This window comes from Macaca mulatta, chromosome 2 (assembly GCF_049350105.2).
Source record: "Macaca mulatta isolate MMU2019108-1 chromosome 2, T2T-MMU8v2.0, whole genome shotgun sequence".
Classification (NCBI taxonomy): Eukaryota; Metazoa; Chordata; class Mammalia; order Primates; family Cercopithecidae; genus Macaca; species Macaca mulatta.
In genome coordinates, this window is record NC_133407.1 from 18,630,796 (window position 1) to 18,658,215 (window position 27,420).

General features: G+C 34.8%; 1 protein-coding gene across 12 annotated transcripts in view; it reads right to left on the bottom strand.

Annotated features, from left to right (window-relative positions):
- Positions 1 to 27,420, bottom strand: part of RBMS3 (RNA binding motif single stranded interacting protein 3) — a 746,078-nt gene that overhangs the window by 106,106 nt on the left and 612,552 nt on the right. For 6 of the 12 annotated variants that reach the window (XM_077994136.1, XM_077994133.1, XM_015132336.3 and 3 more), the window contains exons 9-10: positions 17,545 to 17,641; positions 15,236 to 15,286 (exon numbers count right to left, since the gene is read on the bottom strand). In XM_077994136.1, coding sequence (XP_077850262.1) covers positions 15,236 to 15,286; positions 17,545 to 17,641 — 148 coding nt within the window. The remainder of the gene's footprint in view (positions 1 to 15,235; positions 15,287 to 17,544; positions 17,642 to 27,420) is intronic. The other 6 variants (XM_077994138.1, XM_077994135.1, XM_002803044.4 and 3 more) reach the window with 1 other exon arrangement.

Sequence of the window (27,420 nt, forward strand, 5' to 3'; positions counted from 1 at the left end):
TGTGGTTTTGATTTGCATTTCTCTGATGGCCAGTGATGATGAGCATTTTTTCATGTGTCTGTTGGCTGCGTAAATGTCTTGGAAAAAAGACAATAAAAAAAAAGTTTTCCTGAAATGTTATGCAAAATAGAAATGAAACAGCTTTTCATGGATATACAGGACAATTTCTGAAACATTTACATCAACTGCTAGACCTCATTGGGGGCTCCTAAGATTTCTTCTAATTTGAAGTATCTATCTCTATTTCCTAACTTATCACTGTGGTCAGTTCCCTAAGAGGAAACATCAAGTGCATATACATTTAATTAATTCAAAAAGACATAGTTAATACAATACATAATTAGCCACAACATTATAGGTATAAGAAAAAGCACAATTGGGTTGCTAAACAACCTTGTTTATAAGGGGCATATGCAAGCATTTAATTTAGTACATACAAGAGTAGTAAATTTAAGGTAACCTCATATGCACAATATTTTACATTTTTAAGTCTAAGAGCTATTGCATAGATCAAGCATGGTAATTACTATGAAAAGTAAGCGAATTGCTAGAAATCTCATCTGTTCTCTCCAACCAGAATAAATGACTCATGAGTCTATTACTACCCTTCTTGGGTGGCAAACCTGTATTTTGAGGTACATATTGGAAATCTTTTATCTGGCCTTGAAAAGTCAACATGCCCAAAAGGAACTACATATCCCTGATCCGGAACTTATGCCTTCTTTTACGCATCCTAATTCAGTTTAATGACACGACTTTCTACCTAGCCACCTAGGCTAAAATTTCCTAGAGTTAGTTTTGACCCATGCATCCACCATATTCTCTTCCTTTCTAAATAATACCACAAATCTCAACAGTGTTCAGTCTTTAAATGTAACTCTGAATTAACCTCATATAAACACACATTTGTATTACATGTATATGTCAGTCTTTTGGTTAAAGAATATCTATAATGGAGGTCAGCTTTCAGCATACATGGACAGTAATGTGTATGTAGTATCCATCAATCATTTATCAGTTTATGCCATGTATAATATAAACTCTTCCTTGAAATAAATTTCACATATTCATCTCAAAAAGTTAGGTTATTTTGGAGTGTGATATCCAAATCTGAGTATTTAGACATGTATCATGTAACACAAACTTGGAAGCATAATGATTTTTCAGTATTGATTGAAAATACTTAGAGATACAAGACAAAGAAGATAAAAGCCTTTATTGGAAAGTAAAATTGATTTTTAATATAGAACATTGTTATGCAGAAATGGTTCTACTGTGTATTGATTAAGAACCTTTTAAGGACAACTCTTTGATAAAAGGTTTCTCTTCTCAATGGAAGTTTTAAGGTTATTATTCAGAACCTAAGTTGATAATTAGCTTGATTTTCTCTGTGCTAAATAAGAAAAGAAAGCCAAGAGCACAATGTTCTTTTTAACATAGATGAGGACTAATCCTCTTTCTTGGAATTTGCTTTCAGTTTTCTCAGCTTGTTTCTACTATTTCTCCTCAATTATGTGCAATGAATTTATACTTATGTTAAGTGATATAAAAGGGAACAAGTACCACTCTAATTTGTAAAATATTATACATAAACAGTGTGATGCCAACTGAACTATTTGTATGTCTTCCTAGGTCAGCAGAAAGATGTTTTCTCTGCTGATAATGTAGTTTTTCTGTCATTTCTCAAGTGCAGATTTCAGAGTCAGCTGAACATATTGAGTAATTACTGCAAGATAGAGTGGTTTGATATCAGCTTTATCTGATGCTGAATCATCAATTTATGCAGACACTTTTAAATTCTCATGGTCCACATCAAATAGTTCTATTCTATCAGTTCCGTTTCCTACCATGGAGTACATTTTACACCTGACTCATCTTAGCAAGTGCATCAGAGTCTAGTACTGCTAAAAGCATGAGCACTTTATGAGCCACCTAGTGATGATAGCCAAGAAGTCTTATGCCTGCCCTCAATATTTTAGGTGAAATTTGCCTCTCAAGCACCCAACAGCACAGAACTACTAGATCCCAGTTGTGTACATGGTTGGGCTCCTGTGAGAGTTTTGAAGACATTTATTAAGGAAAATTCTGGCACAAACTAAACAATCTTGCCATCTTTTCCATGAGAGGTAAAATAGCCTGTACCTAGATGGTACTATAAATCAGATGGTATCAATTTAATAACATCCTGACTCAGACTAAATAAATTTAAACACCAAAAAAGCCACATGTCAGCCAATTGGATTTACTGAGTCGTTCTTATATCAAGATAGCTCATAAGAAACTTACATATCTCAAGAATATTAATTTAGTTGCCCTATACATTTCTTCACAAAATTGAAAGTTAACACGTGCTTGGCTTTTATTGAGAGTTAATAGAAGAAATGTCTACAAGAAAATGTTTCTCTCTACAGATGTAACTGTCAATTAAGACATTACACTGAATAACAACAGTTGTTTCAGCTGACATAAACAAATCTGCAACTGAAAAGGAATTAGAATACCACATGATGAACATAAGAGAACTTTTCCTAAATTGTTTTTAACAAACCTACTTACTGGCAATGACAAGATTTAATGATCAAACTTACAAAGACAAATTTAATATTAGCATCATTTTCCCTAGTAAGTTGGGTTTGGTTTCAGAGAAGATGCACGTCTTTAATTTCCACAGAAACCTTTGTCAGTATCCTTGTCTAACAGCACCTGGAAGCTTGTGTTTTAATATTTGCCAATGCGGAAATAGTCTATAAAGTGTAACCTATTCTCAAATATTGATTTAGAATAAAATAAAAAAGGGAGAAATATTGTGAACTATATGGAATAAACTCTCAAATAATAAAATTATACTGTAGTTGGGAAAGAAGAACTAGTTGCATGTCCCAGGATATCTATTACCTATATTCTCTCTGACTACCCATCCATCCACACATCCCTGTATCCATCCTTCCCTCCATCCATTCATCCACCACCTATCCACCCATTCTATCTATCTATCTATCTATCTATCTATCTATCTATCTATCTATCTATCTATCTATCTATCTATCTGTCTGTCTGTCTGTCTGTCTGTCTATCTATTTATCAATCATGTATGTATTTCTCTATTTTTCTGTCTATCATGTGAATATAACCTGATGAACTTGCTTTACTTGTATGATTAATAAATTATCTCTGAAAATTATTCCCAAAGAAGAAATTTTTAAAATGTCCCAGTCTAAGATGGCATCAATGGAAAAGGCCTCCCAAAGTAATTTCATCGCATGGAAAAAAGAAACTCATGTAGACATATAAGTTCCAGTATTTTTCCTTAGGGTCTCTATCATCTTACTTTATTGTTTGAATAACTTAGCAATGAAGCATTTGTTGACAGTGAAATGATGAGACACTAAGCATTCTTGGGGGTTCTGAGGAGAGTAGCAATCTCACTTTCACCTGGGGTATTCAGAGAATTAGAACTAATTAGCCTTGTGCAGAGGCTATAATGATTACTTTATGATACCCAAGTAATATCAATAACATTCCCTGCATATTACACTCAACTCTGAGTGGAGAGCTTGTGAAAGGGCACATTGGATATTGGTGAGGATACTTTGCCAAGAGATGCAAGCAGATCTCTAGGAGAAGATGCCATGTTTAATGGAATATAGGACAACAGCCCTAATTCATGAATAAGTGATACTTTCTGTGGCAGAACTGTTGAAGGGCACACAAATGTCATGCATATGCCCCTGTGTTAGAGGCACCTGGTACCCTGTAAAAATAGCTTGCTTTCTCTTAGATGTTCACCAGCTGTAGCACATGGTGGATAGGACCAAAACCATGCCTACAATCTACTGTTCACTTTGCTCAGAGCACCCTTCCTTCCTGACACCCAACACTTGCTGGTCTAAAAAATTCCTCTTTATTTTTCAAAACCAAGTTCAGGAGTTACCTCCTCTGTGAAGCCTCGTTCTTATTCCTCTACTCCCTCCACAATGAGTAACTTCCTCCTCTTTACTGCTTATAGACTTTTACATACCTTAATTGTTAACCGTAGATGAACATATTAGAATTATTTGTTTTGTGACAGAGAGTCTTATTGGGAGGGAAACCAATTGTTCTAAAACAAGGAGAAAAATGTAAGTTTAATTCCTATCTTTGGTAAGTTTCTTCTTAGGCAGTAGAAAAGTTTAAAGGCACTTTACTTGTATTTGTGTTATCATTTTGAAAAATATAACTCTAAAGTGCATAATTCTTTAAGGAAACCTGATTAATCCATACACACCATACACAAACACACACACGAAAATTATATACATGTACCTATACATATATATATGTATACGTATAGTTTTTCCCTTTCCATTAACTACTTCCCTCCCTTGTACACCCTAATTGGTTGACCTATGAAACTCAAGCCTCAAGCTAATCAACACCATTAACCATGATCCTAAATCGCAGACATAGCACCTAGGTAGAAATGACTAGGTTCTCTAGAACTAATCTAGTGAAGTCAAAATTCAGAGTAAAATAAAGTATCCCAATGACATACTGAGCAGTAAGAAATCAAAAATAGTATCTTTTGATATTTGAGAATACTCTCAATATTTGAACCCATTTAATGATCACCTATTTAATGAATACCCAAATACTTCACATAACTGTTAAAAGTTTTAAATATATTTGGACATTTTGTTCCAATGTGCGATGAAAGAACAAATAGTTCCATGGACTATCTGTACTCTCATCCTAAATCCTTCAGTGATTTCCATGAGTAGTTTCTGTTACCCTGGTAACATTTATAAAATAAATGATTTACCCTACCTCTATATGATTGTGTTGCCCTGGTAACTTGCTGCTTTCTAGAAAGTCTGTCAGGGACTTTATTTTAGCTGCATATTTTCTTTTTCTAGGAAATAAGAATTTAATAGATTGGATATTTAACATTATTTCTATTTGAATTATATTTAATATGTTGAATAGCTATTAAGGAAGTAATATTATCTACATCTTTATGAAGGAACTGGCAAAGCAGTGATACTCTGCTTTACTAATGATGAAGTAATGAAGAAATTCTAAATACTATCCAAGGACACATTGGAGATCATGTATGATTGAAATTTTGCTTCTTAGCAGCTGTCAGTTGTGTCATGTGAAGAATGCTGTGCCTGCCGTTCTAAAAAGTAATACATTGTATCTTGAGATATTCTTTCATTTTAAAGGTTGTTAGTAAAATAACATAAAACCACGTGCAGAAAGATAAGTCACATGCACACATACCACACACATGCACCCATATACTCCCATAGTAACAGAGCTAGAATACTTCAGTTGGGGCAATTTTTATGTTACTGGGTATGGAAACAGTGGCCATCTATTAATAGATGAATCCCTATGTACTCTGGAGATGTGTTGGTGCCTAGCACTTGGCAGCTTCCAACCACCATATCTGAGAATTTAAAAAATGTATTAAAGCATATTTTTGTATTTCAAAAGATTCTAGACTCACCACTGCCCCTAGACACTCCTGTGCTTAGGATGCAGGGATCTCAGACAGCAGGAAGCTTTCAGGAACTCTACTTGGAAGATAAACATTACCTCCAAAATTATTTAGGAATATAAAATGACTTTATATACAAAGACTTTGCATAATGGCATTTCATAACGTGGCAGAATTTATTTTTTCTATTTATAATTGATTCATACATTACTCCACTGCATATTATTACTTTTACACACACATCAGTGACATAACTTACTCTTTCTGTTTTACATTTTTCAAAGTACACCTAAATTCTAAACAATAGTACTGGGATTGTTAAGCTAATAAAAAATGTGTAGGAAAGTCTGCCAGATTTGACTGCATGAAAGTTGTACTTCAATACGTAGCAATTTAACTTTCCAACCAAATATTTCCCTCATTCTCTAATATAAACATTTCACTTAAGGCAGGCTATTTGCCTCCCACCGTAGTCCCCTTTGAAATAACTTGAGACTCTCCTCCCATACTTTTTGTGGATTATTTTCACTTAAGATATTCTCCTTTTTACATTTTAGCCCCACAAACATCACCCATCCTTTAAGGTCATGTTTCTGTCATTGTTCTTCCCTGTTCTTCACTGTTCACAGAGGCCTCCTCATTTTTAAGGTTACATAATTACCAAAATTTTGACAAATTTTCAACTGTACCTTTTAATTAAATTATCCTGAGCATATAATGTTTTTCTACAATTATATTGCAAGTCTTGAGGACAAATTATTTCTTGTTTTCTCTCCTCCATTTCCAACAATATCTAGAAAAATATCATACACATATTTGATGCTCAGGAATATTTGTTTTTATTATTTGTTGATTATTTTTTCATTGAACCCAATTTTCTCAATTTTATAAGATGAGGAGTCAAAGATTGGTATAGCTAGGGGATAAAGGGAAGAAAGACTGAATCGAGTGAGTATGTGAGGAAAATAGTCCTCAAGTTTTATGACAATGAAGGGCATTAAAAATTCTATACATTCTTAAAAATTACAAATTATTGATTTACAACTTGCTCATACCTAACAATTCCTTATTAGGCAGTTGGCAACTGATTATTTTTACTTGTACTATGTTTAACTTAAGAACTATATGACCTATGATCTAAATATCAACAACTAGTCATGGAGCAAAAGATAATGCTAACTTTGTTAAGACCATGGCATTTCACAATCCAATTGATTTGGTCATTCAACAACATGACTATCAACTATGCAACAATCAGATAGAGTTCTTCATGATCATACATGGTATTAACACATGCTTTTTTTTTTTTTTATTTTGAGACAGGGTCTTGTTCTGTTGCTCAGGCTGGAGTATGGTGGTGTGATCTTGGCTTACTGTAGCCTTGAGCTTCTGGCCTCAAACAATCCTCCCACCTCAACTTCCCAAGCAGCTGGGACTAAAGGCATGCACCACCATGCCTGGCTAATTTTTTGTACTTTTTGCAGAGACAAGGTTTTGCCATGTTGCCCAAGTTGGTCTCAAACTCCTGAGTTCAAGCAATCTGCCTGCCTTGGCCTCTCCAAGTGCTGGGGTTACAGTCTTGAGTCATTGCACCGGGCCAACCTTAACAAATTCTTAAATAGAGTATAAAGTTTTAGTCTCCTGAGAACATGTCTGGCTGGAGTAATAGATTATTTTTTAAACAGGATTTGGTAAAATAAATGCATCTCTTTCCCAAAATTAAGACAGTCTTGCATATAAAGATTTTATAATCTTCAAAAAGAGATTTTTTCAATGCTACTTAAAATTTTTCTGTAACTAGAGAAAAAGGAATTATTCCAAATTAACTTTATGAAGGCTTTGTTAATTGAATATTCAAACCTGACAAAAATGGCTTACTAATTTTATTAATAAAAACTGATGCCAAAATAATAAACTATTAACAAGTATAATCCAGAAGTATATTTTTAAGAGGGATATATCATAACCAAATGGAGTTGATGACAGAATGATTCTACCTTAGGAAAATATTAAAAATTATAATACAATTAATTACAAACATATTAATACAATAAAATTGGCAAAAGGAAAATAATATCTATAGTTTCAAAAAAAAACTTTGATTAAGTTCAACATCTATACCTGAATTAAAAAATAATTCATAGTGGCATTTCCATTATGATAAGAAATAAGTCAAAGGATACATTCCAAAGCCATTTGGCTGGAAAATGAATTATGAAATATAAATATTTAAAATCAGGTACAAAATTATATTATTTTTGATGACCTGGAAAAGCTGAGAATGAATTAAATATTCTATTGAAAACAACGAAGGAATTCAGAAAGATAGCAGGTTATAAAAATGGTTTCATATATGAGATAGAAGAAAAGGATAAACAGCATCATGAAGACTCAACCAAACATTTCACAAGAGTGGGATACATGGTAGGTCAGCTAACCATGAACCGGAAGGGGAAAAAGACTGCCAGATTAAAAGAGCCTTAAATGACCCAATAACCAAATATAATATGTGGTCACTGATTGCTTCCTGGATTGGGTAAACCAGTATAAATAACATTTTTGCTCAACTGGGAAAATTTGATTAGAGTTGATAAAAAATTTCTCAACTGAGAAAAATGGAAAATATTCGCTGAAAATAGCACATATTGTGTGATATCCTTTGACTGATATCATTGTGGTAAATGGTATATACACATACATGTGATATATATATAAAGGGTATATTGTGTGCATGTGTGTTTGTAGATGTAGATAAGTTGGTAGATATTGATATAAATACAGAAAAACATCTGGAAACATATAACATTAGATATTAACTGCAGTAATCTTTCCATAAGAGGAAATGGGTATTTTATATGCATATTTTAACTTATGTACATATTCTAAATTTTAGCAATACTTTTGAACAATTAATAGATTTTTTAAATTAAATGATTAAATGAATAAAACTAGTATGTACATTTTTATACAGCAAAGTGATCAATGAGAAAATATATTAAATTTTTATAACTACCAGGCTGAAGAATATTTATTTCATGTGTTAGAAAATTTACACATTAGAAATAAGTTTTGTGTCCTCATGAATGGATTAATGTTGCCATGGAATTAGATTTGTGGGAATAGCTTTGTTATAAAAGGAAGCTCGCTCTGGCTCTCTTGTTTTTGCCTTCTTGCCAGGTGATGTCTTCTGCTATGTTATGACATAACAAGATGGCCCTCACTGGCTGCCTATGTCAAGCTCTTGGACTTTCCATCCTCCAGAATTGTGAGCTATATAAACTTATTTTCTTTATAAATTACACAGTCTGTGTTATTTTGTTATAGCCACAGCAAAAACGAAGACATATAATAACAAAAATACTAAGATGCCAAAGAAAACATTAAACAATGTCTAGAACATATATGGAGGAAACCTGATACTCTATGAAGTGATCCAAAATACATAAAAGAATTCTTGGGTAGATGAAAAGTTCTTTTTCTTGTATAGAAAAATTCAGTGTTGTAAATATGTCATATTCTTAAATTTCTCATAAGTCAATATATAATTTGAAATTTTAGTACATTTTTAACTTGATACAATGCATTAAAGTTCATCTGAAAATGTAAAGGAGCTAGAAACATTTTTGAGAAACAATTAAAAAAAAATTGTGGACACGTCCTATCAGTTTATAAGGCAAGCTTCCCCAACATGCAGCCCACTGGCTGCATGCAGCCCACAACGGCTTTGAATGTGACCCCACACACTCAAATTAAAATATTATGAGATTTGTTTTATTTTATTTTATATTTTAGCTCAACAGGTATCATTAATGTTAGTGTATTTTATGTGTGGCCTAAGACAATTTTTCTTCCACTGTGGTCCAGGGAAGCCAAAATATTGGACACTCCTGATTAAGGTATTGTAAGTTATAGTAATCAAAATAGAGTAATGGTCAAAACAAACAGATAAGCAGGACAGAATAGAGTCTGGAAACAGACCCAAAGATAAAAAGATTTTTTTATGTGATAAATATTGGCATAAAATTTATATCAGAGGAGGAAATACAGATGGCTTATTTGGTAAAATGTGTTATGTAATTGGTTATACATTTGGGGGAAAAAACATGAAACTTTGGATCTTAATCTCATCTCATGCTATAAAAGAAACTTCAAAAGACACAACATTTTTAAGCAAAATTTACTATAAACACAGTAAGAAAACATATGGCATTTAAAATCTATAGTAAGTAAGGTATTTTACATGGAATACAGATGCTCTAAAGCAGGGGTTGTCAAAATGTAGTCTGTGGGTCAAATGTGGCCATACCTATTTCTGTAAATAAAGTTTTATTGGAACTCAAGCCACACCCATTAATTATGTATTGTCTATGGATGCTTTCACAATAAACCATAGAATTGAGTAGGGGTGACACAGACCATATAGCTCAGAAAACAGAAAATATTTACTGTTTGGCTTTTTACAGAAAAAGTTTGCTGACCCTTGTTCTAAAAGAAAGACTGATACATTTGAATACATAAATACTAAAAATCTGCATGGCAAATATTATACAATTAAAATTTAAACTGAGAGAATATTTAAACTATCTATGACACTGTAAACTTACTAATTGTAATAAGATCTTTTATAAATAAGAAAGGATCAATACCTCAAAAGAAAACTAAGCAAAGCAAACCAACTTGAAGTTCAGAAGTAAAGAAAATAAAATCAGTCAATAAGCATGTGAAAATCAACTCAACTCAGAGGATTCAGAAATGAAAGTAAAGTATCAGTGAGACATTTACCACATTAACAAAATGTCTAAAACTTGAGATCACCTGCTTTTAACTGAGGTTGTGGAGAAAAAGAAACTGCTATCTAAAATGCAGTTTGACAATAATATATATCAAATTTTAAAATGTAAATATCTTTTGTGTCAGCAACTTATCCGATAGATGTTTTCTCACTAGGGCGTAATATTACAGTCTTGAGTTTTCAAGAAATTACACCTTTTGGTGCATCTATACAATAGTGGATAATGGAGCTGTTATCAAAGTTGATATAGATCTATATGAGACTCACATTTATTGACATCCAGATCATTTAATTATTGAGGAAAAATAAAGCAAATTGTAATACAATATTTGTAGAATAATATTGTTTCCATATTAAAAATACACATTTACACACATGCAAATATATACTTTCATATGCACATAAAATTGACTGGATAGAAATACCTGATTTTGTTGACAAGGTTTATTTCTGGAGAATAGAAATGATGAATGAAGGGATCCTAGGAGGAAAATCTTTTATACTCTATACACTTCTTTTGAATTATAAGCCTTGCATTTCATTGTTTAAAGTTATTTTACTGAAGTCGCCTGAGATTATATTTAAAAAATTACTGTAAAATTTTGAAGTTATATTTAACAATAGCCAAGCCAAGACTATTTTCTACAGTAATTAGGGCAAATTTGGTGATAACGCCTTCTCAAAACACACTCCTACAAATTTGAAGGACACAACTCTAAAACTAGCCCTTAGGCCTTACATGTTTAAGGGCAAAGAATGACCAAATTAAGTATTCTGGGGTTTCTTAAACAGTCTGGTTGTAGAGAAGCAGTTTACATTTGCTCTTTAGCTGAAAAATCAGGGTTTATTAATCATAACAATTTCAATTTTTTATTTGCTTGCAACTTTTTTTGTCATTTGTTGCCATGGCAACAAATCATGTATTGATTCAATAAGGGCATCTTGCATTTCTTAGAATACTGTAATTAGATAACCAATTTGTAATTAAGTCAAAATGAAAACTGACCTTTCTCCTTGAGGTGATATAACACTAACCATATCAAGAACAGAAGATTTATGCTTCAAATGAACTTAAATAAAGTTTAAGAAAGTGGAACGCTGCTTCCTCTTGAAAACTATCATCTTTTCTCCTTGTCAGTAATACAGACATAATAAAATATCCAATGTATTGGAACACAGGAATTTCAATTGTGTATTCATATGACATTCCAATGTAACATACTGCTCTGTAGAGTAGATATTTGGTGCAATCCATCAACTATTAAAATTCTGTCAGTGCAGTGGTGAGATTTCAGCATGCAGTACAGACGTCTGTGCTGAGAAGCAGAAACAAATAACCAACTACATCGACAAAGTCAGCATTTTTACTTCTCAGCAAAAAGGGAATTCCTAATTTAGTCTAACAGTGCTGTCTTCTCAGAGTCTGTTCAGGTGAACAACAAAAGGCAAACAGAAATGCTCTTGCTTCCCTACATGGGGTGTGACAGCTTTCCAGGAGATCCAATAAGTTCCCAGGGTCCACTGAAAGAAATCTCTTTTCTTTCCAAAACACCAGAATTATAATCCACGCAGGGAGATGTCTATCCTTTCTTCCCAGAGTATTTTTTTCTAAATCTACAAGCACATTACTTAGAAAAGTAAATGTCCAAAGAAATAAACTTAAACGGCAAACTGTAGAAATGATATGCTTATGTTTTCTGTTCTTCTTTCATGCCTCTACTGTTCCCTTTCGTTCTCGGTGCTATTTCATTTCTCTCTTACCAACTGTTACCCCTCCAGTTGACGTATTCATCCTCCCTGGCAAAGAGATCAAGGACATTGTGCTCTATTTTAGAACTTTAAGGAAGCGCTGTTTTCAAATACAAACTAGATTGAGACATTAGAGCCCTTCAAGTCAAGCCTGAGAGAGAACCCAAAGGGCTTCTAGCCTAGGCAATACATCTTCAACTCAGGAGTCAGTATACGTGCTTGGTGATAGGGGAGGTATATTCCTGTACAATAAAACCTCCTGCATGAAATTATCATAAAGTGAGGAAAGAGAAAATGTGATAGAGAAGAAAACTTGCAAGCAAATTGGAATTATGGGCAATATATTTGAGACGTAGATTTTGACACCTTGAATTTATTTGTAAAGTAGTCTACAGTTACCGAAAAAATGAGATTCTCAATGGGCATTTTTTTTTAAGTTTTAGGTGTTGAATCTTTAGAAAGTAAGTGAAATAAGTACGAATGTAAGCAATTTGTCTTGTTTATAGCCACAGAGTCTCTCTCCACCAAACTCATTAGCAAAGTAAGGTAATTAGCACTATGAATGTGGTAGAAGTAGATGATTCTCAACAAAGTTGCTTATTTTTAGCTTTCTGCTTATAACAGCACTCATTTGATAAAATTGGGATAATTTAAAGCATAATGAGAAGTTTACTAATATAATTAAATAACAATTTATTGAGTGCTCTTTATCAGAAATTATTTTAAGAGCTTTAATGCCTTATGTCATTTAATGAACAAAACATAATTATTTATGTATTATTATGTTCATGTTACACACGAGAAAACTGTGTCTCAGAAAGTTTACGTAAATAACTCAGTACCCCCTTGCTAAGAAGGGTTTCCTATCCTAATGAGCTCAAACAAGAATCCATGCTGTTAATCGTCAAGTTCCTTATTAATTCTTCTCAGATTCAGATTTTTGATTTGTAGTCTAAGATAGCTTAAATATTTTTATATTTTAGTATCATAGGGTGATTTACCCTCACTTTGATGATAAAATTAAAGCCAGTTGGGTAAAGTTACTTATGTAATATGGACAGCCAACAAGATTATTACAGGGCAATGATTGATGGTACAAACTCTGTGTTTCCATGACAGTGTTTCGCCCTTTTCTCCATCTAAAAGATAGCAAAGTGGTGGGTGGCCCAGTCACTTCTATTTTTCCAGGAATCCACCCCAGCCATAAACATTACAGTTAAACCTAGTGGCCTAAGCTCAAGCATGATGCATAATCTAGTCATGGGAAGAGATATGATATCAGCTCTGAGTAGTAGCCACAGCAAGGAAAATCTAAAGGGACAAATTAAAGTACACACACATGCACACATACACTAATAATACACGCACAGAAATAATACATGCAAACATGAGGCTGAAGCTGTACTGGGGTGCAAAAGGAGGTACTTGAAAAACTTTGTAAAAGTCTTGAGTGACAGCTGAAATAAAGTCCCATACAACCATCTTCCCTGCCCCTAATAGATCTAGAAGTACTGAAGAATCTTACATAGTTTGATATCTGGTAAAATATTCAGATTTTGCCAGATGTGCACTCATTTTGGCCACAAAGAGATGATGTTAAAACTCAATAAGAGGGCTAAGTTAGCATTAGTGCTTTATGGATGAACACATTTTTGAGAAGGTGGTTGTTTCCTTCCAGAAAGTCTCCTCTTGAGAACTTGGCAGCACTTCTTTCCTTCTCCTCTGTTGGCTTAGTCTTTGCTATCCTATGTATTGGTTTGGCAGCACATACTGAATTTTGCCTTATGACTTGTACAGAAAAGTGTAGCCTGGATTTGTTGCATATGATTTATAGAACATAGACTAGATGAACTCAGAAAGCCCTGAAGGTGTGTAAATAATGGTAAATAAAGGGCTTTGCAAAATATGGTACAAAGTTCTGCTGTGGTAAACTACATATATTTTATTCTTTAAATAAAAAACCATCCAAATGTTTGGAGCAACATGAAAAGTTCCTTATTTAAAAAAATAAAATGGACACAGCTGAAATATGAAAGCAGATTCTCTAATTTTTTGAGTCCAGGAAATGAATGCCTATGTGTTTAGCTCCCTGGTCTTTACTATATACTAACTTATTTACATTTATCTTCTAAAGGGGTTAAAATTTAGCACTGCTTCTTCCTTGTATAATGAACATGTGCAATAATAATGAGGACAATGATAATAATAATGCACAGCATGTATACTTTTTTACATTGTCTTTACATATGATCTCTCATTTGATCCTCACAAAAGCACTATAAGGTATATAGTGTCAGAAAAGGAAACAAATGCACCGAGAGCATACCCAGAAGATTCACCAGAGACCTTGTCACACAACTTCCAGTCTAGGGCTCTTTCTCCTGCCTCACACTCTCACGAGTGTGTTGCTTTTGAAATCTCTATCTCACACTTCTATAGAGCTAGAAAACCTGGAAGACCTAGGCAAAGATAAACGCAATCATTAGCCTTCAGTCTAGATTCTAATGTACTACGTCATGCTTTTCACTTGGAATTGATGTAATATTGTGCCATAAAATGGGAAATCTAGCAAGTAGAAAATAGAGTTTGAATATTTTGCAGAGAGAAAATTTCCACTAAAGAAAAAGAGAACTGCTATAGTTAATTAACATGAAAATATTTACACTCCTTGCCATCTATCTATATAACTTCATCTATTAGCAGACAACTACCTTCATATTTGAAATATATTGCTTCAAGTCAAAATTTGTCTATGATACTCCAAATTGTCCCTAAAGCATATCAGACTGTGGCCAAAGAGAGAAAAGCATATCAGAAAGAGAAGGGAAACAAAGAGTTTCCTTGTAGAATAAATTTAATTGTCCGGAGTTCTGAGTTCCTACATAAAGCAGAAATTCCTCATGCATAAGAAATGGTAGACTCAGCTTGAATGGCTGATTGCTATTTCCTCTAATAAAGTTTCCACACACTCTCTCTCTCTCACTCTCTTGTTTTGTCACCCTCTCTCTTTATCTAATTCTATGTCTATGTCGATCTCTAGCTATCTATCGTACATGCTTTTGTAGAATTTCAGGAACAGCTTTTTATCTGGAGAATATGGCTGCCTGAAAGAGTTACATAATATAACAAAAGCTTTACCCCAAAGCTTCTATGCATTCCAAAAGCTTGTACTTGGATAATAGAAATATTAGCCTCAGGTGACTGAGAACACTTACTGTTGGTTGCATAACGTATGGCGGATGAGGCATCCATGAAGTACTCTGGACCTATGCATCAAACAGCATTTATTAGCACAAAGCAATCATAGAGAGAACTTGGTTCTTGTGTTCAGTGGAGTCACACTAGGTCATAAGAAAGTGGAGTCCACCTGACTTTACAGTTAATTCGTGCTCAAAACCAAGGGTAAGATAAGAAGGCAATTCTTGGACTTGATTAAATTGGTCACTGAAACAAGGTAAAAGGTAAAGCAACTTCCTATATCAATGGAGCTGACTTCAGTGCCCACATAGCCCAGGCTGGGTCTTGGAGCATATTTTGAGGTTGACGTTGAAGGCTAAAGTTTTAGGAGGCCTCAGAGACCATTTGAAGATCAGCTCTCAGGGATGTCATGGCAAGTAATGAAGGAAGCAAGAGTTGACTGCTAAGACTTTCTCTTTTTCTGTCATCTGTTGTAACTTCGAATGCTCAAGTGATCCCATTTTAGAAATATGTTCAAGTGGTAAAAGTTGTGGTAAGAGCTAAAGAGATAAACCAAAAATTTGGGGCAATTATTTTGGTTTAACCCAAGTTAAACACGTTTGTAATTATTTCCTCTCCTGGTAATTGGTATAACAAATAAAAATGAGATGTCAGCCAGCCAACTATTCTTAAATGTGCCACGTGTCAGCCAAATGAAAAAGTCAGCCCATATAAGCTGAATGTCACATGGAGAACTCAGAAGATTTTTTTTTTGTATACTCACACACACAGAATTGCCAAAGCACTTTGGACTGAAAAAACCTGGTGAAAGGTAAGCATCAACAACATAGATCATTGCTGCAATCTCTTCTTTTGAGAAAAGGGAGCTAGAGTTAAATTCCACTTATGAGCCCTCCCAAGTAAAATCGCTCTTCAGTGAATATTTTATTCATGTCACCAAAGTGCTCTACACTGTGGCTTAATGGGTGGTCTTGGCTGGAACAGAGGCCATGATTAGAAAAAAAAAAAAAAAAGAAAAAGGAAACACACACACACACACACACACACACACACACACACACACACACACATTACAACCAGGCAGGCCTGCAGGAAGAACAAAAACTGAACAGCACCTGCACATAGCCTCATGGGTCCCAAGGAAAGGCAATTAAGAAATCAGCCATTCAGAGACCCTCTAATGTAATTCAAATGAAAAATCTATTCCATTTGCCCACGGATATGTTTCAAGAATCTGAGTGCAGAAAAAGAAAGAAAATGATCTGCTTCAGGGGGAATCAGTTAAGGAAAAGTGCACATAGTCTTAAGTTTGATTCTCTGACAGCCGGGATATCCTGAATTGAAGTATATAGTGACTGAACAAGGCAAAACTTCACTGAATTAGTAGCAGTCAGCAGCATTACAGTTTTACCCATTATATAACATCCACCCCCACCAGCTGCAAAATTCAAGAAGCACATGCATACACACGCTTGCATTCTCTCTTTCTCCCTCCAAACTTTTCAGAAATGACACTAGACACTTTCTACATGCAGCATATATATAGGCATTTTCTAATTAGAATTGGAAGAACTGTTTGAAGAACAGTATTAGGTAGAGAGGAGATTAATATCACATACGTAATAACTCAGAGGAATAAAATAAAGGATATTGTTAGAGGGAGAAATGTGACTATTTTAATCCACCTATGTACTTGGAATTAACTGGCTAGAATATCTAGTTGATGACACACATTGAGTCTCAGACTTTCCAGCATTTCAACATGCGGAACCCCTGAGGTCTCTTTTGGTCTCTCTTGAACTGAGAATGAAATAACAGCAGGGAATAGGAACAACTTTTTACCACTTTGATAATTTCTTCTGTTTCTTGGGAAGCAGGATTTAACATCTATCTATGGAGCTTTACCAGGACAACCATGACAAAATGAGATGACAGTGACAAAATATCCTGGAGTGAGTGAAGGAATTGCTAGAAATGTGCTTTTAGAAAAGACACAATAGGGAACATGAACAACCAAAATAACAGACAACAAACAAACTAATTTCCCAGTGGTGACAGAGCTGTATTAAGGTTGGTTGGAAAGTAGCATAATCATGAAAACTCAGCAGGAAGAATGAAAAGCATACTGGATTTTATTATCCAGTGAATTGATGCAAACAGGCTCTTGAAAGTATAGACTAACTAATAACTTGAGTATTATTACATTAAGATGTGATTAAAGTGTATGAGAAATGTTTTCTTTTCATTCTACTGTGTCCTTTTTGCCTCTAAATAGTGTATTACTGCAAGAAAGATATCTCCTAAGGTGCAGGTAAATCGGACATACCTGGTATGTGGAGACAGGGGAAGCAGCAATGAATGGCGTGATAGATGTCTGTGGAATCATGCGGTTGGTTGCAATACTGTACGGTGAAGAATAAAATCTGCAAACAGAAAACAAAAAAAAAGAAGATTCACGAAGTTGCTACATGCCTGGCCTCTAATCAAATGCTCTCAAGTACCTATGGGAAAGACATATTTCCACCCGCATGTTTTTCCACCAACCATTAACAGGAATGTCCAGATTTACACTATTTGAATCCACTAAGAGAAATAAGTAGCTCTGAATGAAATGACCTGGAGTCATCTTATAAAATTAGCTGCACAAAATCTTCCTTATGCCAGGTAAGTTTAATACTGTCTCCAAACCAGCAGGAGGAGAGAAGCTGAGTGTTGTTTAAAAGGCTTTGAAAGAAAGTCAAAATGAAAGCACCAAGCTTTACAAAAGTGACTGATGTTACAGATACAGGAACTGCATCTGTGTCTTCAGTCAGGAAATAAAGACCAGTTCCTAGAAAGTTATGGATATTTTGTGTTAGGCATAGGTCCATGCCCTCATGCAGAAAATACTTTCTCCATGAAAAGAGAAGCAACAGGACAATTGGAATTGAGGTTGGAATAGGAATGCTTTCTGGATTACGTCAAGGCACTGGCAGAGACACTGACGACTATATGATACGCTCCTATAGACTCTGTAAAAACATTGAATGTTCTAGTACTCCAGAGCTCTTCACTGAACGATTGTAGAATGCTACAAGATCAGGAATTCACAAATCAGAGGAGGGATGATTCTTCTGGAGACCTATTAAAGGGTAGCTTTTGGATATGAAAATCAGTGAAATGTCCATTTCTGCCATACTATACTGTCGAGTCCATGAGTTATCGAATGCTCAAATCCTTCAGCAGAATTTTAAATTGTGTTTCCCCCGTGTCTTACTGGTAAGTGAAAGGCTAGAGTGACCAGTCACAGAACAGACAAAACCAGGTTGCCTGAGATGGAGTATGTCAGCGATGTGAGGATAGGTTGGAAAAATGCATGTGAGAAGTAACGGTATAATTCGTTCACTTTATTGTACTTTCAGCAAAACTCAATTAGTATGGTTTATTTTTCTAATAGTATGACTGAGCTTGGAATCTGTGAGACAAAGATTTCATCCAACCTCAGGGGTCACTGATATTTTAAATAGAGATTTTCATGAGTTGCCTTTCTAAGAAAGCATCTCACGAGACTCCCATTAAATATGGGAGGACTTGAATTCAAGGTTGTCAGGATTCAAGGAATAAATTCTTTAAGCTTATTTTGTATAAAAGTCTTCAAGCAAAGATATAGTCTTAAATGTACTTAAATTATAGTCTTAAATGTACTTTAACTCTTAACAATGATTTGATAAGATCATACTCTTTTGGGTAAAAAACATAGTGTAGATGAAAAAAATTATCCCATCATACATTACATTCTTACTATCCATACTCACCAGACCCATAAATTTATAGTTGTGATGTTTAAAAGAAGCCACTGACTATACACCTGATAGAATGACAAAAAGAGATAATGCAAAGTTTTTTGCTTTTAAAGACAATACTAACAGCTGACAAGGATGCAGAGAAAGTGGAATTCTCATTCAATGTTACTGGGAAAGCAAAACATTACACCCATTTTGGAAAACAGCTTTGCAGTTTCTTTTAAAACTGAACATATACATTCCCTATGGCCCAGCAGTCCCATTTCTCCATACTAACCAAAATTAAATAAAAATTTTGTTTATGGAAAAACTTTAATCCAAATGTTTATAGAGACTATTCATGCTTGCCCCAAACTGGAAACAACCCAAATGTCCTTCCTCTGAATTAATAATCAAATTGTGGCACATCCATACAATGGAACACAACTTAGTAATAAAAGGAAAATAACTACTGAAACATTCACCGTGAGGAATCTCAAGTAAATTTTGCTAAATGGAAGAAGTCAGACTCAAAGGGGTATATACTATGTGATTTCATTTATATCACACTAGGGAAAAGGCAAAAATATAGAGGGGTGGAGGAAGGGGTTGATTCCAAATGAGCACGAGGGAATTTGAGGAGGGGAGATACCTGTTCTACATCTTGATTGTGGTGGCGGTTACATGATTGTATGTATTTGTCAGAATCATCAAACTGTACACTAAAGAGAGTGAATATACTGTATGTAAATTATATCTAATAAATCTGATTTTTTTAAAAAGAATTACTATGTAAGAAAACACTCATCTTTTCATTTAAAAAAATTATTCAACATTTACTATATCTAACAAAGATGGGTAAGATTGTAAAATATCCCTCTGAGTTTCTTTATTTAGTCACTTAAATTGTACCATATTTAGGTATTAATCAGCCTAAAGCTCTCCATAGACTTTCCATTGCCATGAAAACAAATGTTCAGTCCTTGCACTGGCTAGCACAATCAGGCTATTGCCTACTTCTCTGATATTGTTTTCTTAGCCTTTTCTCCGTAGCGGACTAGGATTCAACCAAACTACTTTCTGTCCTGTGATCTCATCATTCTCACTGTCGTCTCTACACTGAACTTGCAGTTCTTTCTACCTAAAATGCTCGCTTCTTCAACATTTTATAAGGCTGTCTCTTTTTCATTTCTGGTCTCACTCCACTGTCCCTTTTTCAGAGAGGATTATAGCTAAATTAGCAACTGCCATGTCTACCCCAATTGTTTTCTATCCCCTTCTCCTGATTTATTTGTATAGTTCTCTTATCACTATCTGAAGTGGTAATTTAAAAAATTCTTTTTATATATTATGGACTGAATGTTTGTGATCCCCTAAATTTACATACTGAAGCTCTAACTCCTTCTGTGGCTGTATTTGAAGATGGGGTGTCTAAGGAAGTAATTGGGGTTAAATGAGGAGATAAGGGTGGAGCCTTAATGAAATAGAATTAGTGTTCCTTTAAGAGGATACATCAGACAGCTCACTCAGGCTCTCTCACATGCACACACTGAGGAAAGGCCATGTAAGGACATAACAAGCCCCGGGAGTTTGAGACCAGTGTGAGCAACATGGTGAGACCCCGTCTCTACAAAAATACAAAAATTAGTTGGGCATGGTGGTGCATATCTGTATTCCCTTCTACTTGGGAGGTGAAGTGGGAAGATAATTTAAGTTCAGAAGATCGAAGCTGCAGTGAGCCGTGATTGTGCTATCACACTCCAGCCTGGACAAAAGTGAGATCTTTTCTCAAAAAACAAACAAACAAACAAACAAAAAAGATGGCAGCCATCTACAATCCAGGAGAAGAGAGCCCTTACCAGAATCAGCTACACTGATCTTGAATTTCTACCATTCAGAACTGAGGAAAGATAAATTTTTGTTGTTTAAGCGGCCAAATCAATCAAGCCACTTTGTTATGGCAGCCTGAACTGACAAATACAATGTATTGACTATTTCTCATTCTAGAATGTCAGGTCCAAGGGGGCTGAGTGTATATCAGTATGGTTGCCTAGAACAGAGCCTGGGAGATAGTAGATACTTGGTAACTCTACGTTGAATGAATGAATAAATGCAGAGCAGCTTGTGGAATTCAGCAGTGATTATCATACAGGAAGGGCAATGCCATGGTGGCGGGACCATAGGAGAAAGGTCCCTGAAAGAGGTAGGAAGCTGAGGAATGACAGCCCGGAGAAGATGGTCCAACACCATGTATTAAATGCTAAGAGGAAGCTTAAATAATGTACCTACTTTCTAAGCATGCAGGGGCATTAGAAACTAGAAAAATAACAAAAACAAAAAAACAAACAGTCCTTTTCTATGAAAATCACGGTTTGCATTTGAAAATTCTTCTAAGTCTTCTCCTTGACAATCTTATTTGTGAGGCACTGAACAGCATTTGAGGCTCATAATGACACGTGAGGCATCCAAGGCCACTCAACAAACAGCCCTCCTTATACACCGTGCAGTGGTTTAACTTCTGGTAGAAATCCAGGTTCAGCCTCTTGTACAGACAAAGCAAACCACACATTACATTTTAGCATGGCTGGTCTATTTTGTAAAATGCGCCAATTGGAGTATTAAAAATGAAAGCAATAAAGATTGGATTGACAGGCAAAGTTTACAGGAAATTCTATGGGGAAAACAGAGAACAGAAACATAAAGAAAGCAGCCAAGTAAACTGATACTAGCAAAAGGAACCCTTGGGGGAAAATTTAATGCATTTTTGTTCTATCTGCTCTAATCCTATCCATCAAACAAGAATTACATTTCATACTTCCCAGCAAATTCCAATACTGCCACTCAACTCAGAGAGTCATTTAGAACTGAAAATGTTCTGGGAAGAACGGACTCGGCATGCCGTCTTGATCTCCTAATTCTAGTATTCTGAAATAAGCTCTTCTCAAGTCCAACTATACACCCTGTTTAAACCATGACAGGAGAGGCTACCATTGCATCTGAGGCTTAGAGGTACCATATCTAAAGAAAATACACGAGGCCAGACTCTAAGGAGGGAACTACAGAATGTGTTTCCAAATCTCTCAGCTTTTTCTCAGTCCCTGCCATGGTCAGGGTTTGAAAACATTTTCACACAGGCATCACATTAAAAAAAAATAAAAATAAATAAATACTTCAAGCAGAGATGTTATGCTATTGGGGAACTTTCTAGGCAGAATAACAAAATGAGGTAATTCAAAACATGTGAATTAATGTTTTTGTATTTGGTAATATATGCACTATTCATTACGCCTTGCAAATGTTACAGAAAATGGGAATGAGTTGTTTAACAAGTTATTTTCCTGGTAAAAGTTTACTTCTTCACGAAGATTCACGTGGCATTATGTATATACCAAGTGCCTCTTTTACACTTAACCCACTGGTTCTAAGCTACAGGTGATTTTGCTCTCCAGCAGACATTTGGCAATGACTGGAGACATTTTTTGTTGTCACAACTGGAGCAGAGTGGGGAGCTACTGGCATCTAGTGAGTAAAGGCCTGGGATGCTGCTACACATGCTACAATGCATAGAACAGCTCCTACGGCAAACATTTTCTAGTCCTGAATGGCAGTAACATCAAGATTGCGATACCCTGCTTAAGCACATGAGCATGAGCTAGTTACTTCTGGGGAGGTTTCTTTTACATGAGCAAAAGATTAAATACCAAAGTGGATAAGAGACGTAAACTAAGTGTGATCCACGGAAGTCTAAGCTAGTCTTTGAAAAACTTAATATTTTCAAGGAATGCAAAGAATTACTTGGTTCTTTGGCATTAAAGGCAAGTGTCCTCCAGAAATCCAGAAAATGCAAATCTAGGTCACTAATAGGACATTATTTTGCCTGCAGAAAAGTCATCTTCAGGGGATTTGGCAGTCAGTAGCAATATGGTAAAATCTTACTTCACTGACAATAAAAATAACATGAATATATCAATAACCCCAGGGTAGATTTTTTTTTTTTTTTTTACTGTACAAAAAACAAATCCTATTTATGCATTGAAATAAACAGCACTGGCTTGTGTTTCATGTCCACAGGCAATATTGTTAGGGCTAGAACCATGAATACTATCCTCAGGGTAACATAATAGTACAAGATTAATAAGTTATTGGTCATTTTTATTGTCATACCAACGTATCCTTCACATTAGATTCCTTTCCTAGTATAATAAGATAAGGTTTCCATATTGCTTAATATCAAATGCCCATATAAAGCAGCCAGCAAACCAATGCTGTACAAAACATTCTTTTTCACATCTCCCCCAAGAATATATTGTATTCAAATAAAACAATCCAAGAGGCTTTTACACAGCAGCTCTCAATGAAAAGGGCATAGGAAAGATGAGATTTTGAATATGGGAGGGAATATTTCCCACTTCCCCTGTTCATCTTTGAAAGGATAGAATTTCATATTGGATTGCTAAAAGAGTAATAGGGCAATAGTGAAAACAAATTACAGAGTTTTACCAGATAGTTCTAAGAGAATGGACATTTTTGTTCTTGTAAGTTAGCCTATAGTAAAAAGTGCTAAGATTTTTACTTTTCTGTTGTGACTCAGACACTTCTTCACTCTACCCTTCAGAGTCCTAGATAAAAGTGATATTAATCTAATTTTTTAAGTGATAACTTGGATAGATTCAGGCAGATGACAGAACTGACATTTTCTACTGCCTAAAATGCAAACAGCACAGATTCACCATAGTGTAGTTATGAAATGTTTGTTCTTCCTTACCTAACAATCAAGCTAACTTCGGGAGTCTTTATTTCAGTTTCATGTTTCTGTATTAATGTGAAAGTTATGAGATTCAGGCCATGTAACTCTTTACATAATTTAACCTACTAGCTACAACTCAGACACATACTTGCTTAAGGTACTCAAAAATCCCTATGGCTTAGTTTACAGCTAGAGGATTCCATAGGATCACAAAATACGTCGGTCAGCTAGGATGTGGCACCTCTCCAAGAGGAAAAGCTCATGTCAGTGCACTATCAAGAAGCCTTCCCAATTCCTCTTCAGAACACAATTGCCTTTCCTGCACGGTCCTACGGAAATAATTTGCTTTTTCTTTTTGAAAAAATATAAAAAGGCAAACATTAAAAGACAAGTTTCCCTCTCACCCTATTTCCCACTATTCCGTTGGCCCTCCCCAGATAATCACCATCATGCTTTCTTGTGTACTCCTTCAGAAACATTTTATACATACAAAAGTTAATATAGACATATATCTTATAGTACTTTGTGCTTTAATCATAATAGTTTTGCATTCTATCTGATAGTAGACTTGTATATATGTCCATTGTTCCTAATATGATGTGAACATTTTCTTTTTTCTAATTTTAAACTGTAGTATAGATAGAAAGTTGAAAAAAATGTGTTAAGCTTATTGAACTCAAGTGAATCAGCATTAAGCAATTTTGAACAATATTAACTGGATTGGAATAAGTTTCAACTACATCTTTGGATACCCTGTGTTCTATGTAAAATGGGACCAGGCTCTTCTCTACAGTAATATTTACCTTTCTGTTAAGTTACTTATCTCTAAGTTAGATTTGCTGGCTAAATTGAATACAGCAATGGGAATGAGGAATAATATACTTTATTATGGACACTTATGTTAGGCTCCTTGGTATGCTAACTAAGTTGTTTAAATCAGCTTCCACATCTCTAAGAGGCATGTCCCAATGTTAACTCAAGAAACAGTATGTTGAGAAACTATTTGTGTGACATCTCACACGCATAGAAATGTTGGTTCTACTGGTGTCCTACTATTGGGAATGTTACCATATAAAGGTAATGAAACCAAAGATAAGCAAAACCCTTTAAAAATAATTTCTATAATGAAGTATCAAATAAATAAGATTAATTAGCTACAATTCTCCTATTTCTTTAATTTCTGAATTAAACTTTCTATGTTCTTATTGCCAACAACACAATGGATAGCCAAGGCTTCCAAAATTCCATTCTTCACTCAAGACAGAGAAACTCATGGGCAGTTTGGCTGCTTTGGGTGAAACTAGAGGTAATATTTTAGGAGAATTAGGTTAATATGTTATATGGGGAAAGACTGACTTGATGGCTGGGGACGAAGATGGTTTCCCTGAGGTCAACTTGCTGGAGCCAAGCAGATGTCATCTGTCACATTTCCTAGTCCTGATTTAGCATTCACAATACTGAGTTAAACAGTCTATGAAAATGAATAAGATATGGTGCCTATCTTCACTGAGTTATATTCTAGCAGAGAACTATTATAGATATGGGTATCAAGAACTACATAATAAAAAAGACTAATTGTCAAACCTATCATGGTAATGCCAAACATAGGGCAACAATAATGTCAACATTTACATTGATCATTATCTTGTACCACACCAGGTTGGTTCCTTTAATCTTTACAAAGCTTTATGAAAAGGTGCTGATATTATTATCTTTATTTCACAGAGGAAGAAACTAAAGTATGGACAATGGATCCATGATCACACATCTGGTAAATGACAGAGTTTGAATGCATCCCTGGGCAGGATGATTCTGAAGTTTTCACTCTTAACCATTGCTTAAACTGTTTTTCTTATGACGAATAGCATAACTAGTTTTGCCTGGTATGATTTAATGATGTTCTTGAAATGAAGACAGTACTTTAAAAAAGTGTATTATACTTTTTTTAAAAAGTATGTTATTATGTAGTTACTGATACCCATATCTATATGGTGTGTGTAAATGTGTATGTGTGTGGTGGTGGGGTCATGGAGAGTGAGTTTTACCATATGGGAACTCAGGCAGAGAGAATTCCACGTTCAACAAGACACAGAGGTACAAAGTAGCATGGGATGTTCCAAGAATCACAGACAGTCCAGTTCAGTGGCAGTAACCAAATTATGAAGTTCTATTTGTACTATCTGGGGGAGTTTGAGTGTTGTTCTGTAGTTAGTAAAGGCCACGTAATACTTTAAGCCAAGTAGGCAGGTGATTTCTGTAGTTACATTTGCTTAAAAATTATTCAAAAATCAATGTGAAAATTGTTTGTTGGGGGAGGTATGTTAAAGGGAGTAAAAAGCTTAGTATAGGTAGGAAATGGTAATTGAAGAAATTCAACCAGTGGCAAGGAGGAAGGGCTGGGTTGAGAATACACATCAGATATAGATTGCACAAATCTTAATGACTAGTTTTATTGTGAAGAATGTAGGATAAGAAAGAGCCCGGAGGAGTGGAGATCATACCCTAATGGCTTTAGAGAGAATTTAAAACAAAGGAAAACAAAATTTGATATGTGTGTTTTGTTTGAATTTCTGTAGTTTGTATTACAATATATTGATGAGGATAATGATCTCAGTTTGGGACAAAGACATAGTAGCAATACCTAGTAAGCTAAAACCACAGGTCATTGATCTCTGAAGCTAGTTACACACTTGAAGTATAGACTCGGGAGTCTTACTTTCCTGAAAGCAAGAGAGGTAGACGAGAGCAACTAGAAGAAAGAAGGTGAGAAGAGACCAAACCCTGAGTAAGATTAGTAAAAGTGGGTAGGGATATTTGTTGCACAGGAAGTACTGAAGAGAGGGACTGGTGCTATCATTAGCAGCAAGACAAGAAAATAAAGTGAGGAAAGATAATATGCCTACTTTCAATGGACTAAAATTATTTATTATATGATATTAGATATATGAGATTAGATAATATAATATGAGATAATATAATAGTATATAAAATCTCTTGATTTGGATATCTTCAGCAGCTTAACTGTTTGTTTCTTGAGGAAAATAATATTCATTGTTGTAAATATCTAAGTGGGTAATGGCAGAGGGTGAACCATTTTTGCAACTCTTCAAATAGTTTAAAGGATACAATGTTATAGTGTTAATGTAAGGTATAGAGACATTTCATATTTCAGGTGATTTAAGGTTGACAGATGTACCTGTAGCAACCCCAATAGGATCCAGGGGTGGTAACCTGAAATGTCAGGTGGAGACTTTGAGGAAAAAAGAGAAATGTTCACTGTGTTCTAGGCTGTCCTCGCTGCCTTGAACATTGCACTGCCCAAAGTTCACTTTGGATTTCTCAGATTAGGAGTTGAAACCTCGATTTATTTTCTATTGTCGATTTGTAATAATTAAAGGTTTTTGGAAAATTATGTCTTTGGAGAATTTTAAACTGTTCATTAGAGAATGATTGATTAAAGTCATGCATAAGAAATTATCATTCCCTAACTTCAGTTCTACATTTACCACTGACTCTTGATCTTTTTTTGTCTTAACGAATCTTAGTTTGTCTTAGTGAGACTTCGTGAGTCTTAGTGAGACATTAATCAGGCATGTTTGAAATTGAGCATATCATCTCCATTAGTCCATTTTCATACCGCTATAAAGAACCGCCTGAGACTGGGTAATTTATAAAGGAAAGAGGTTTAATCGAC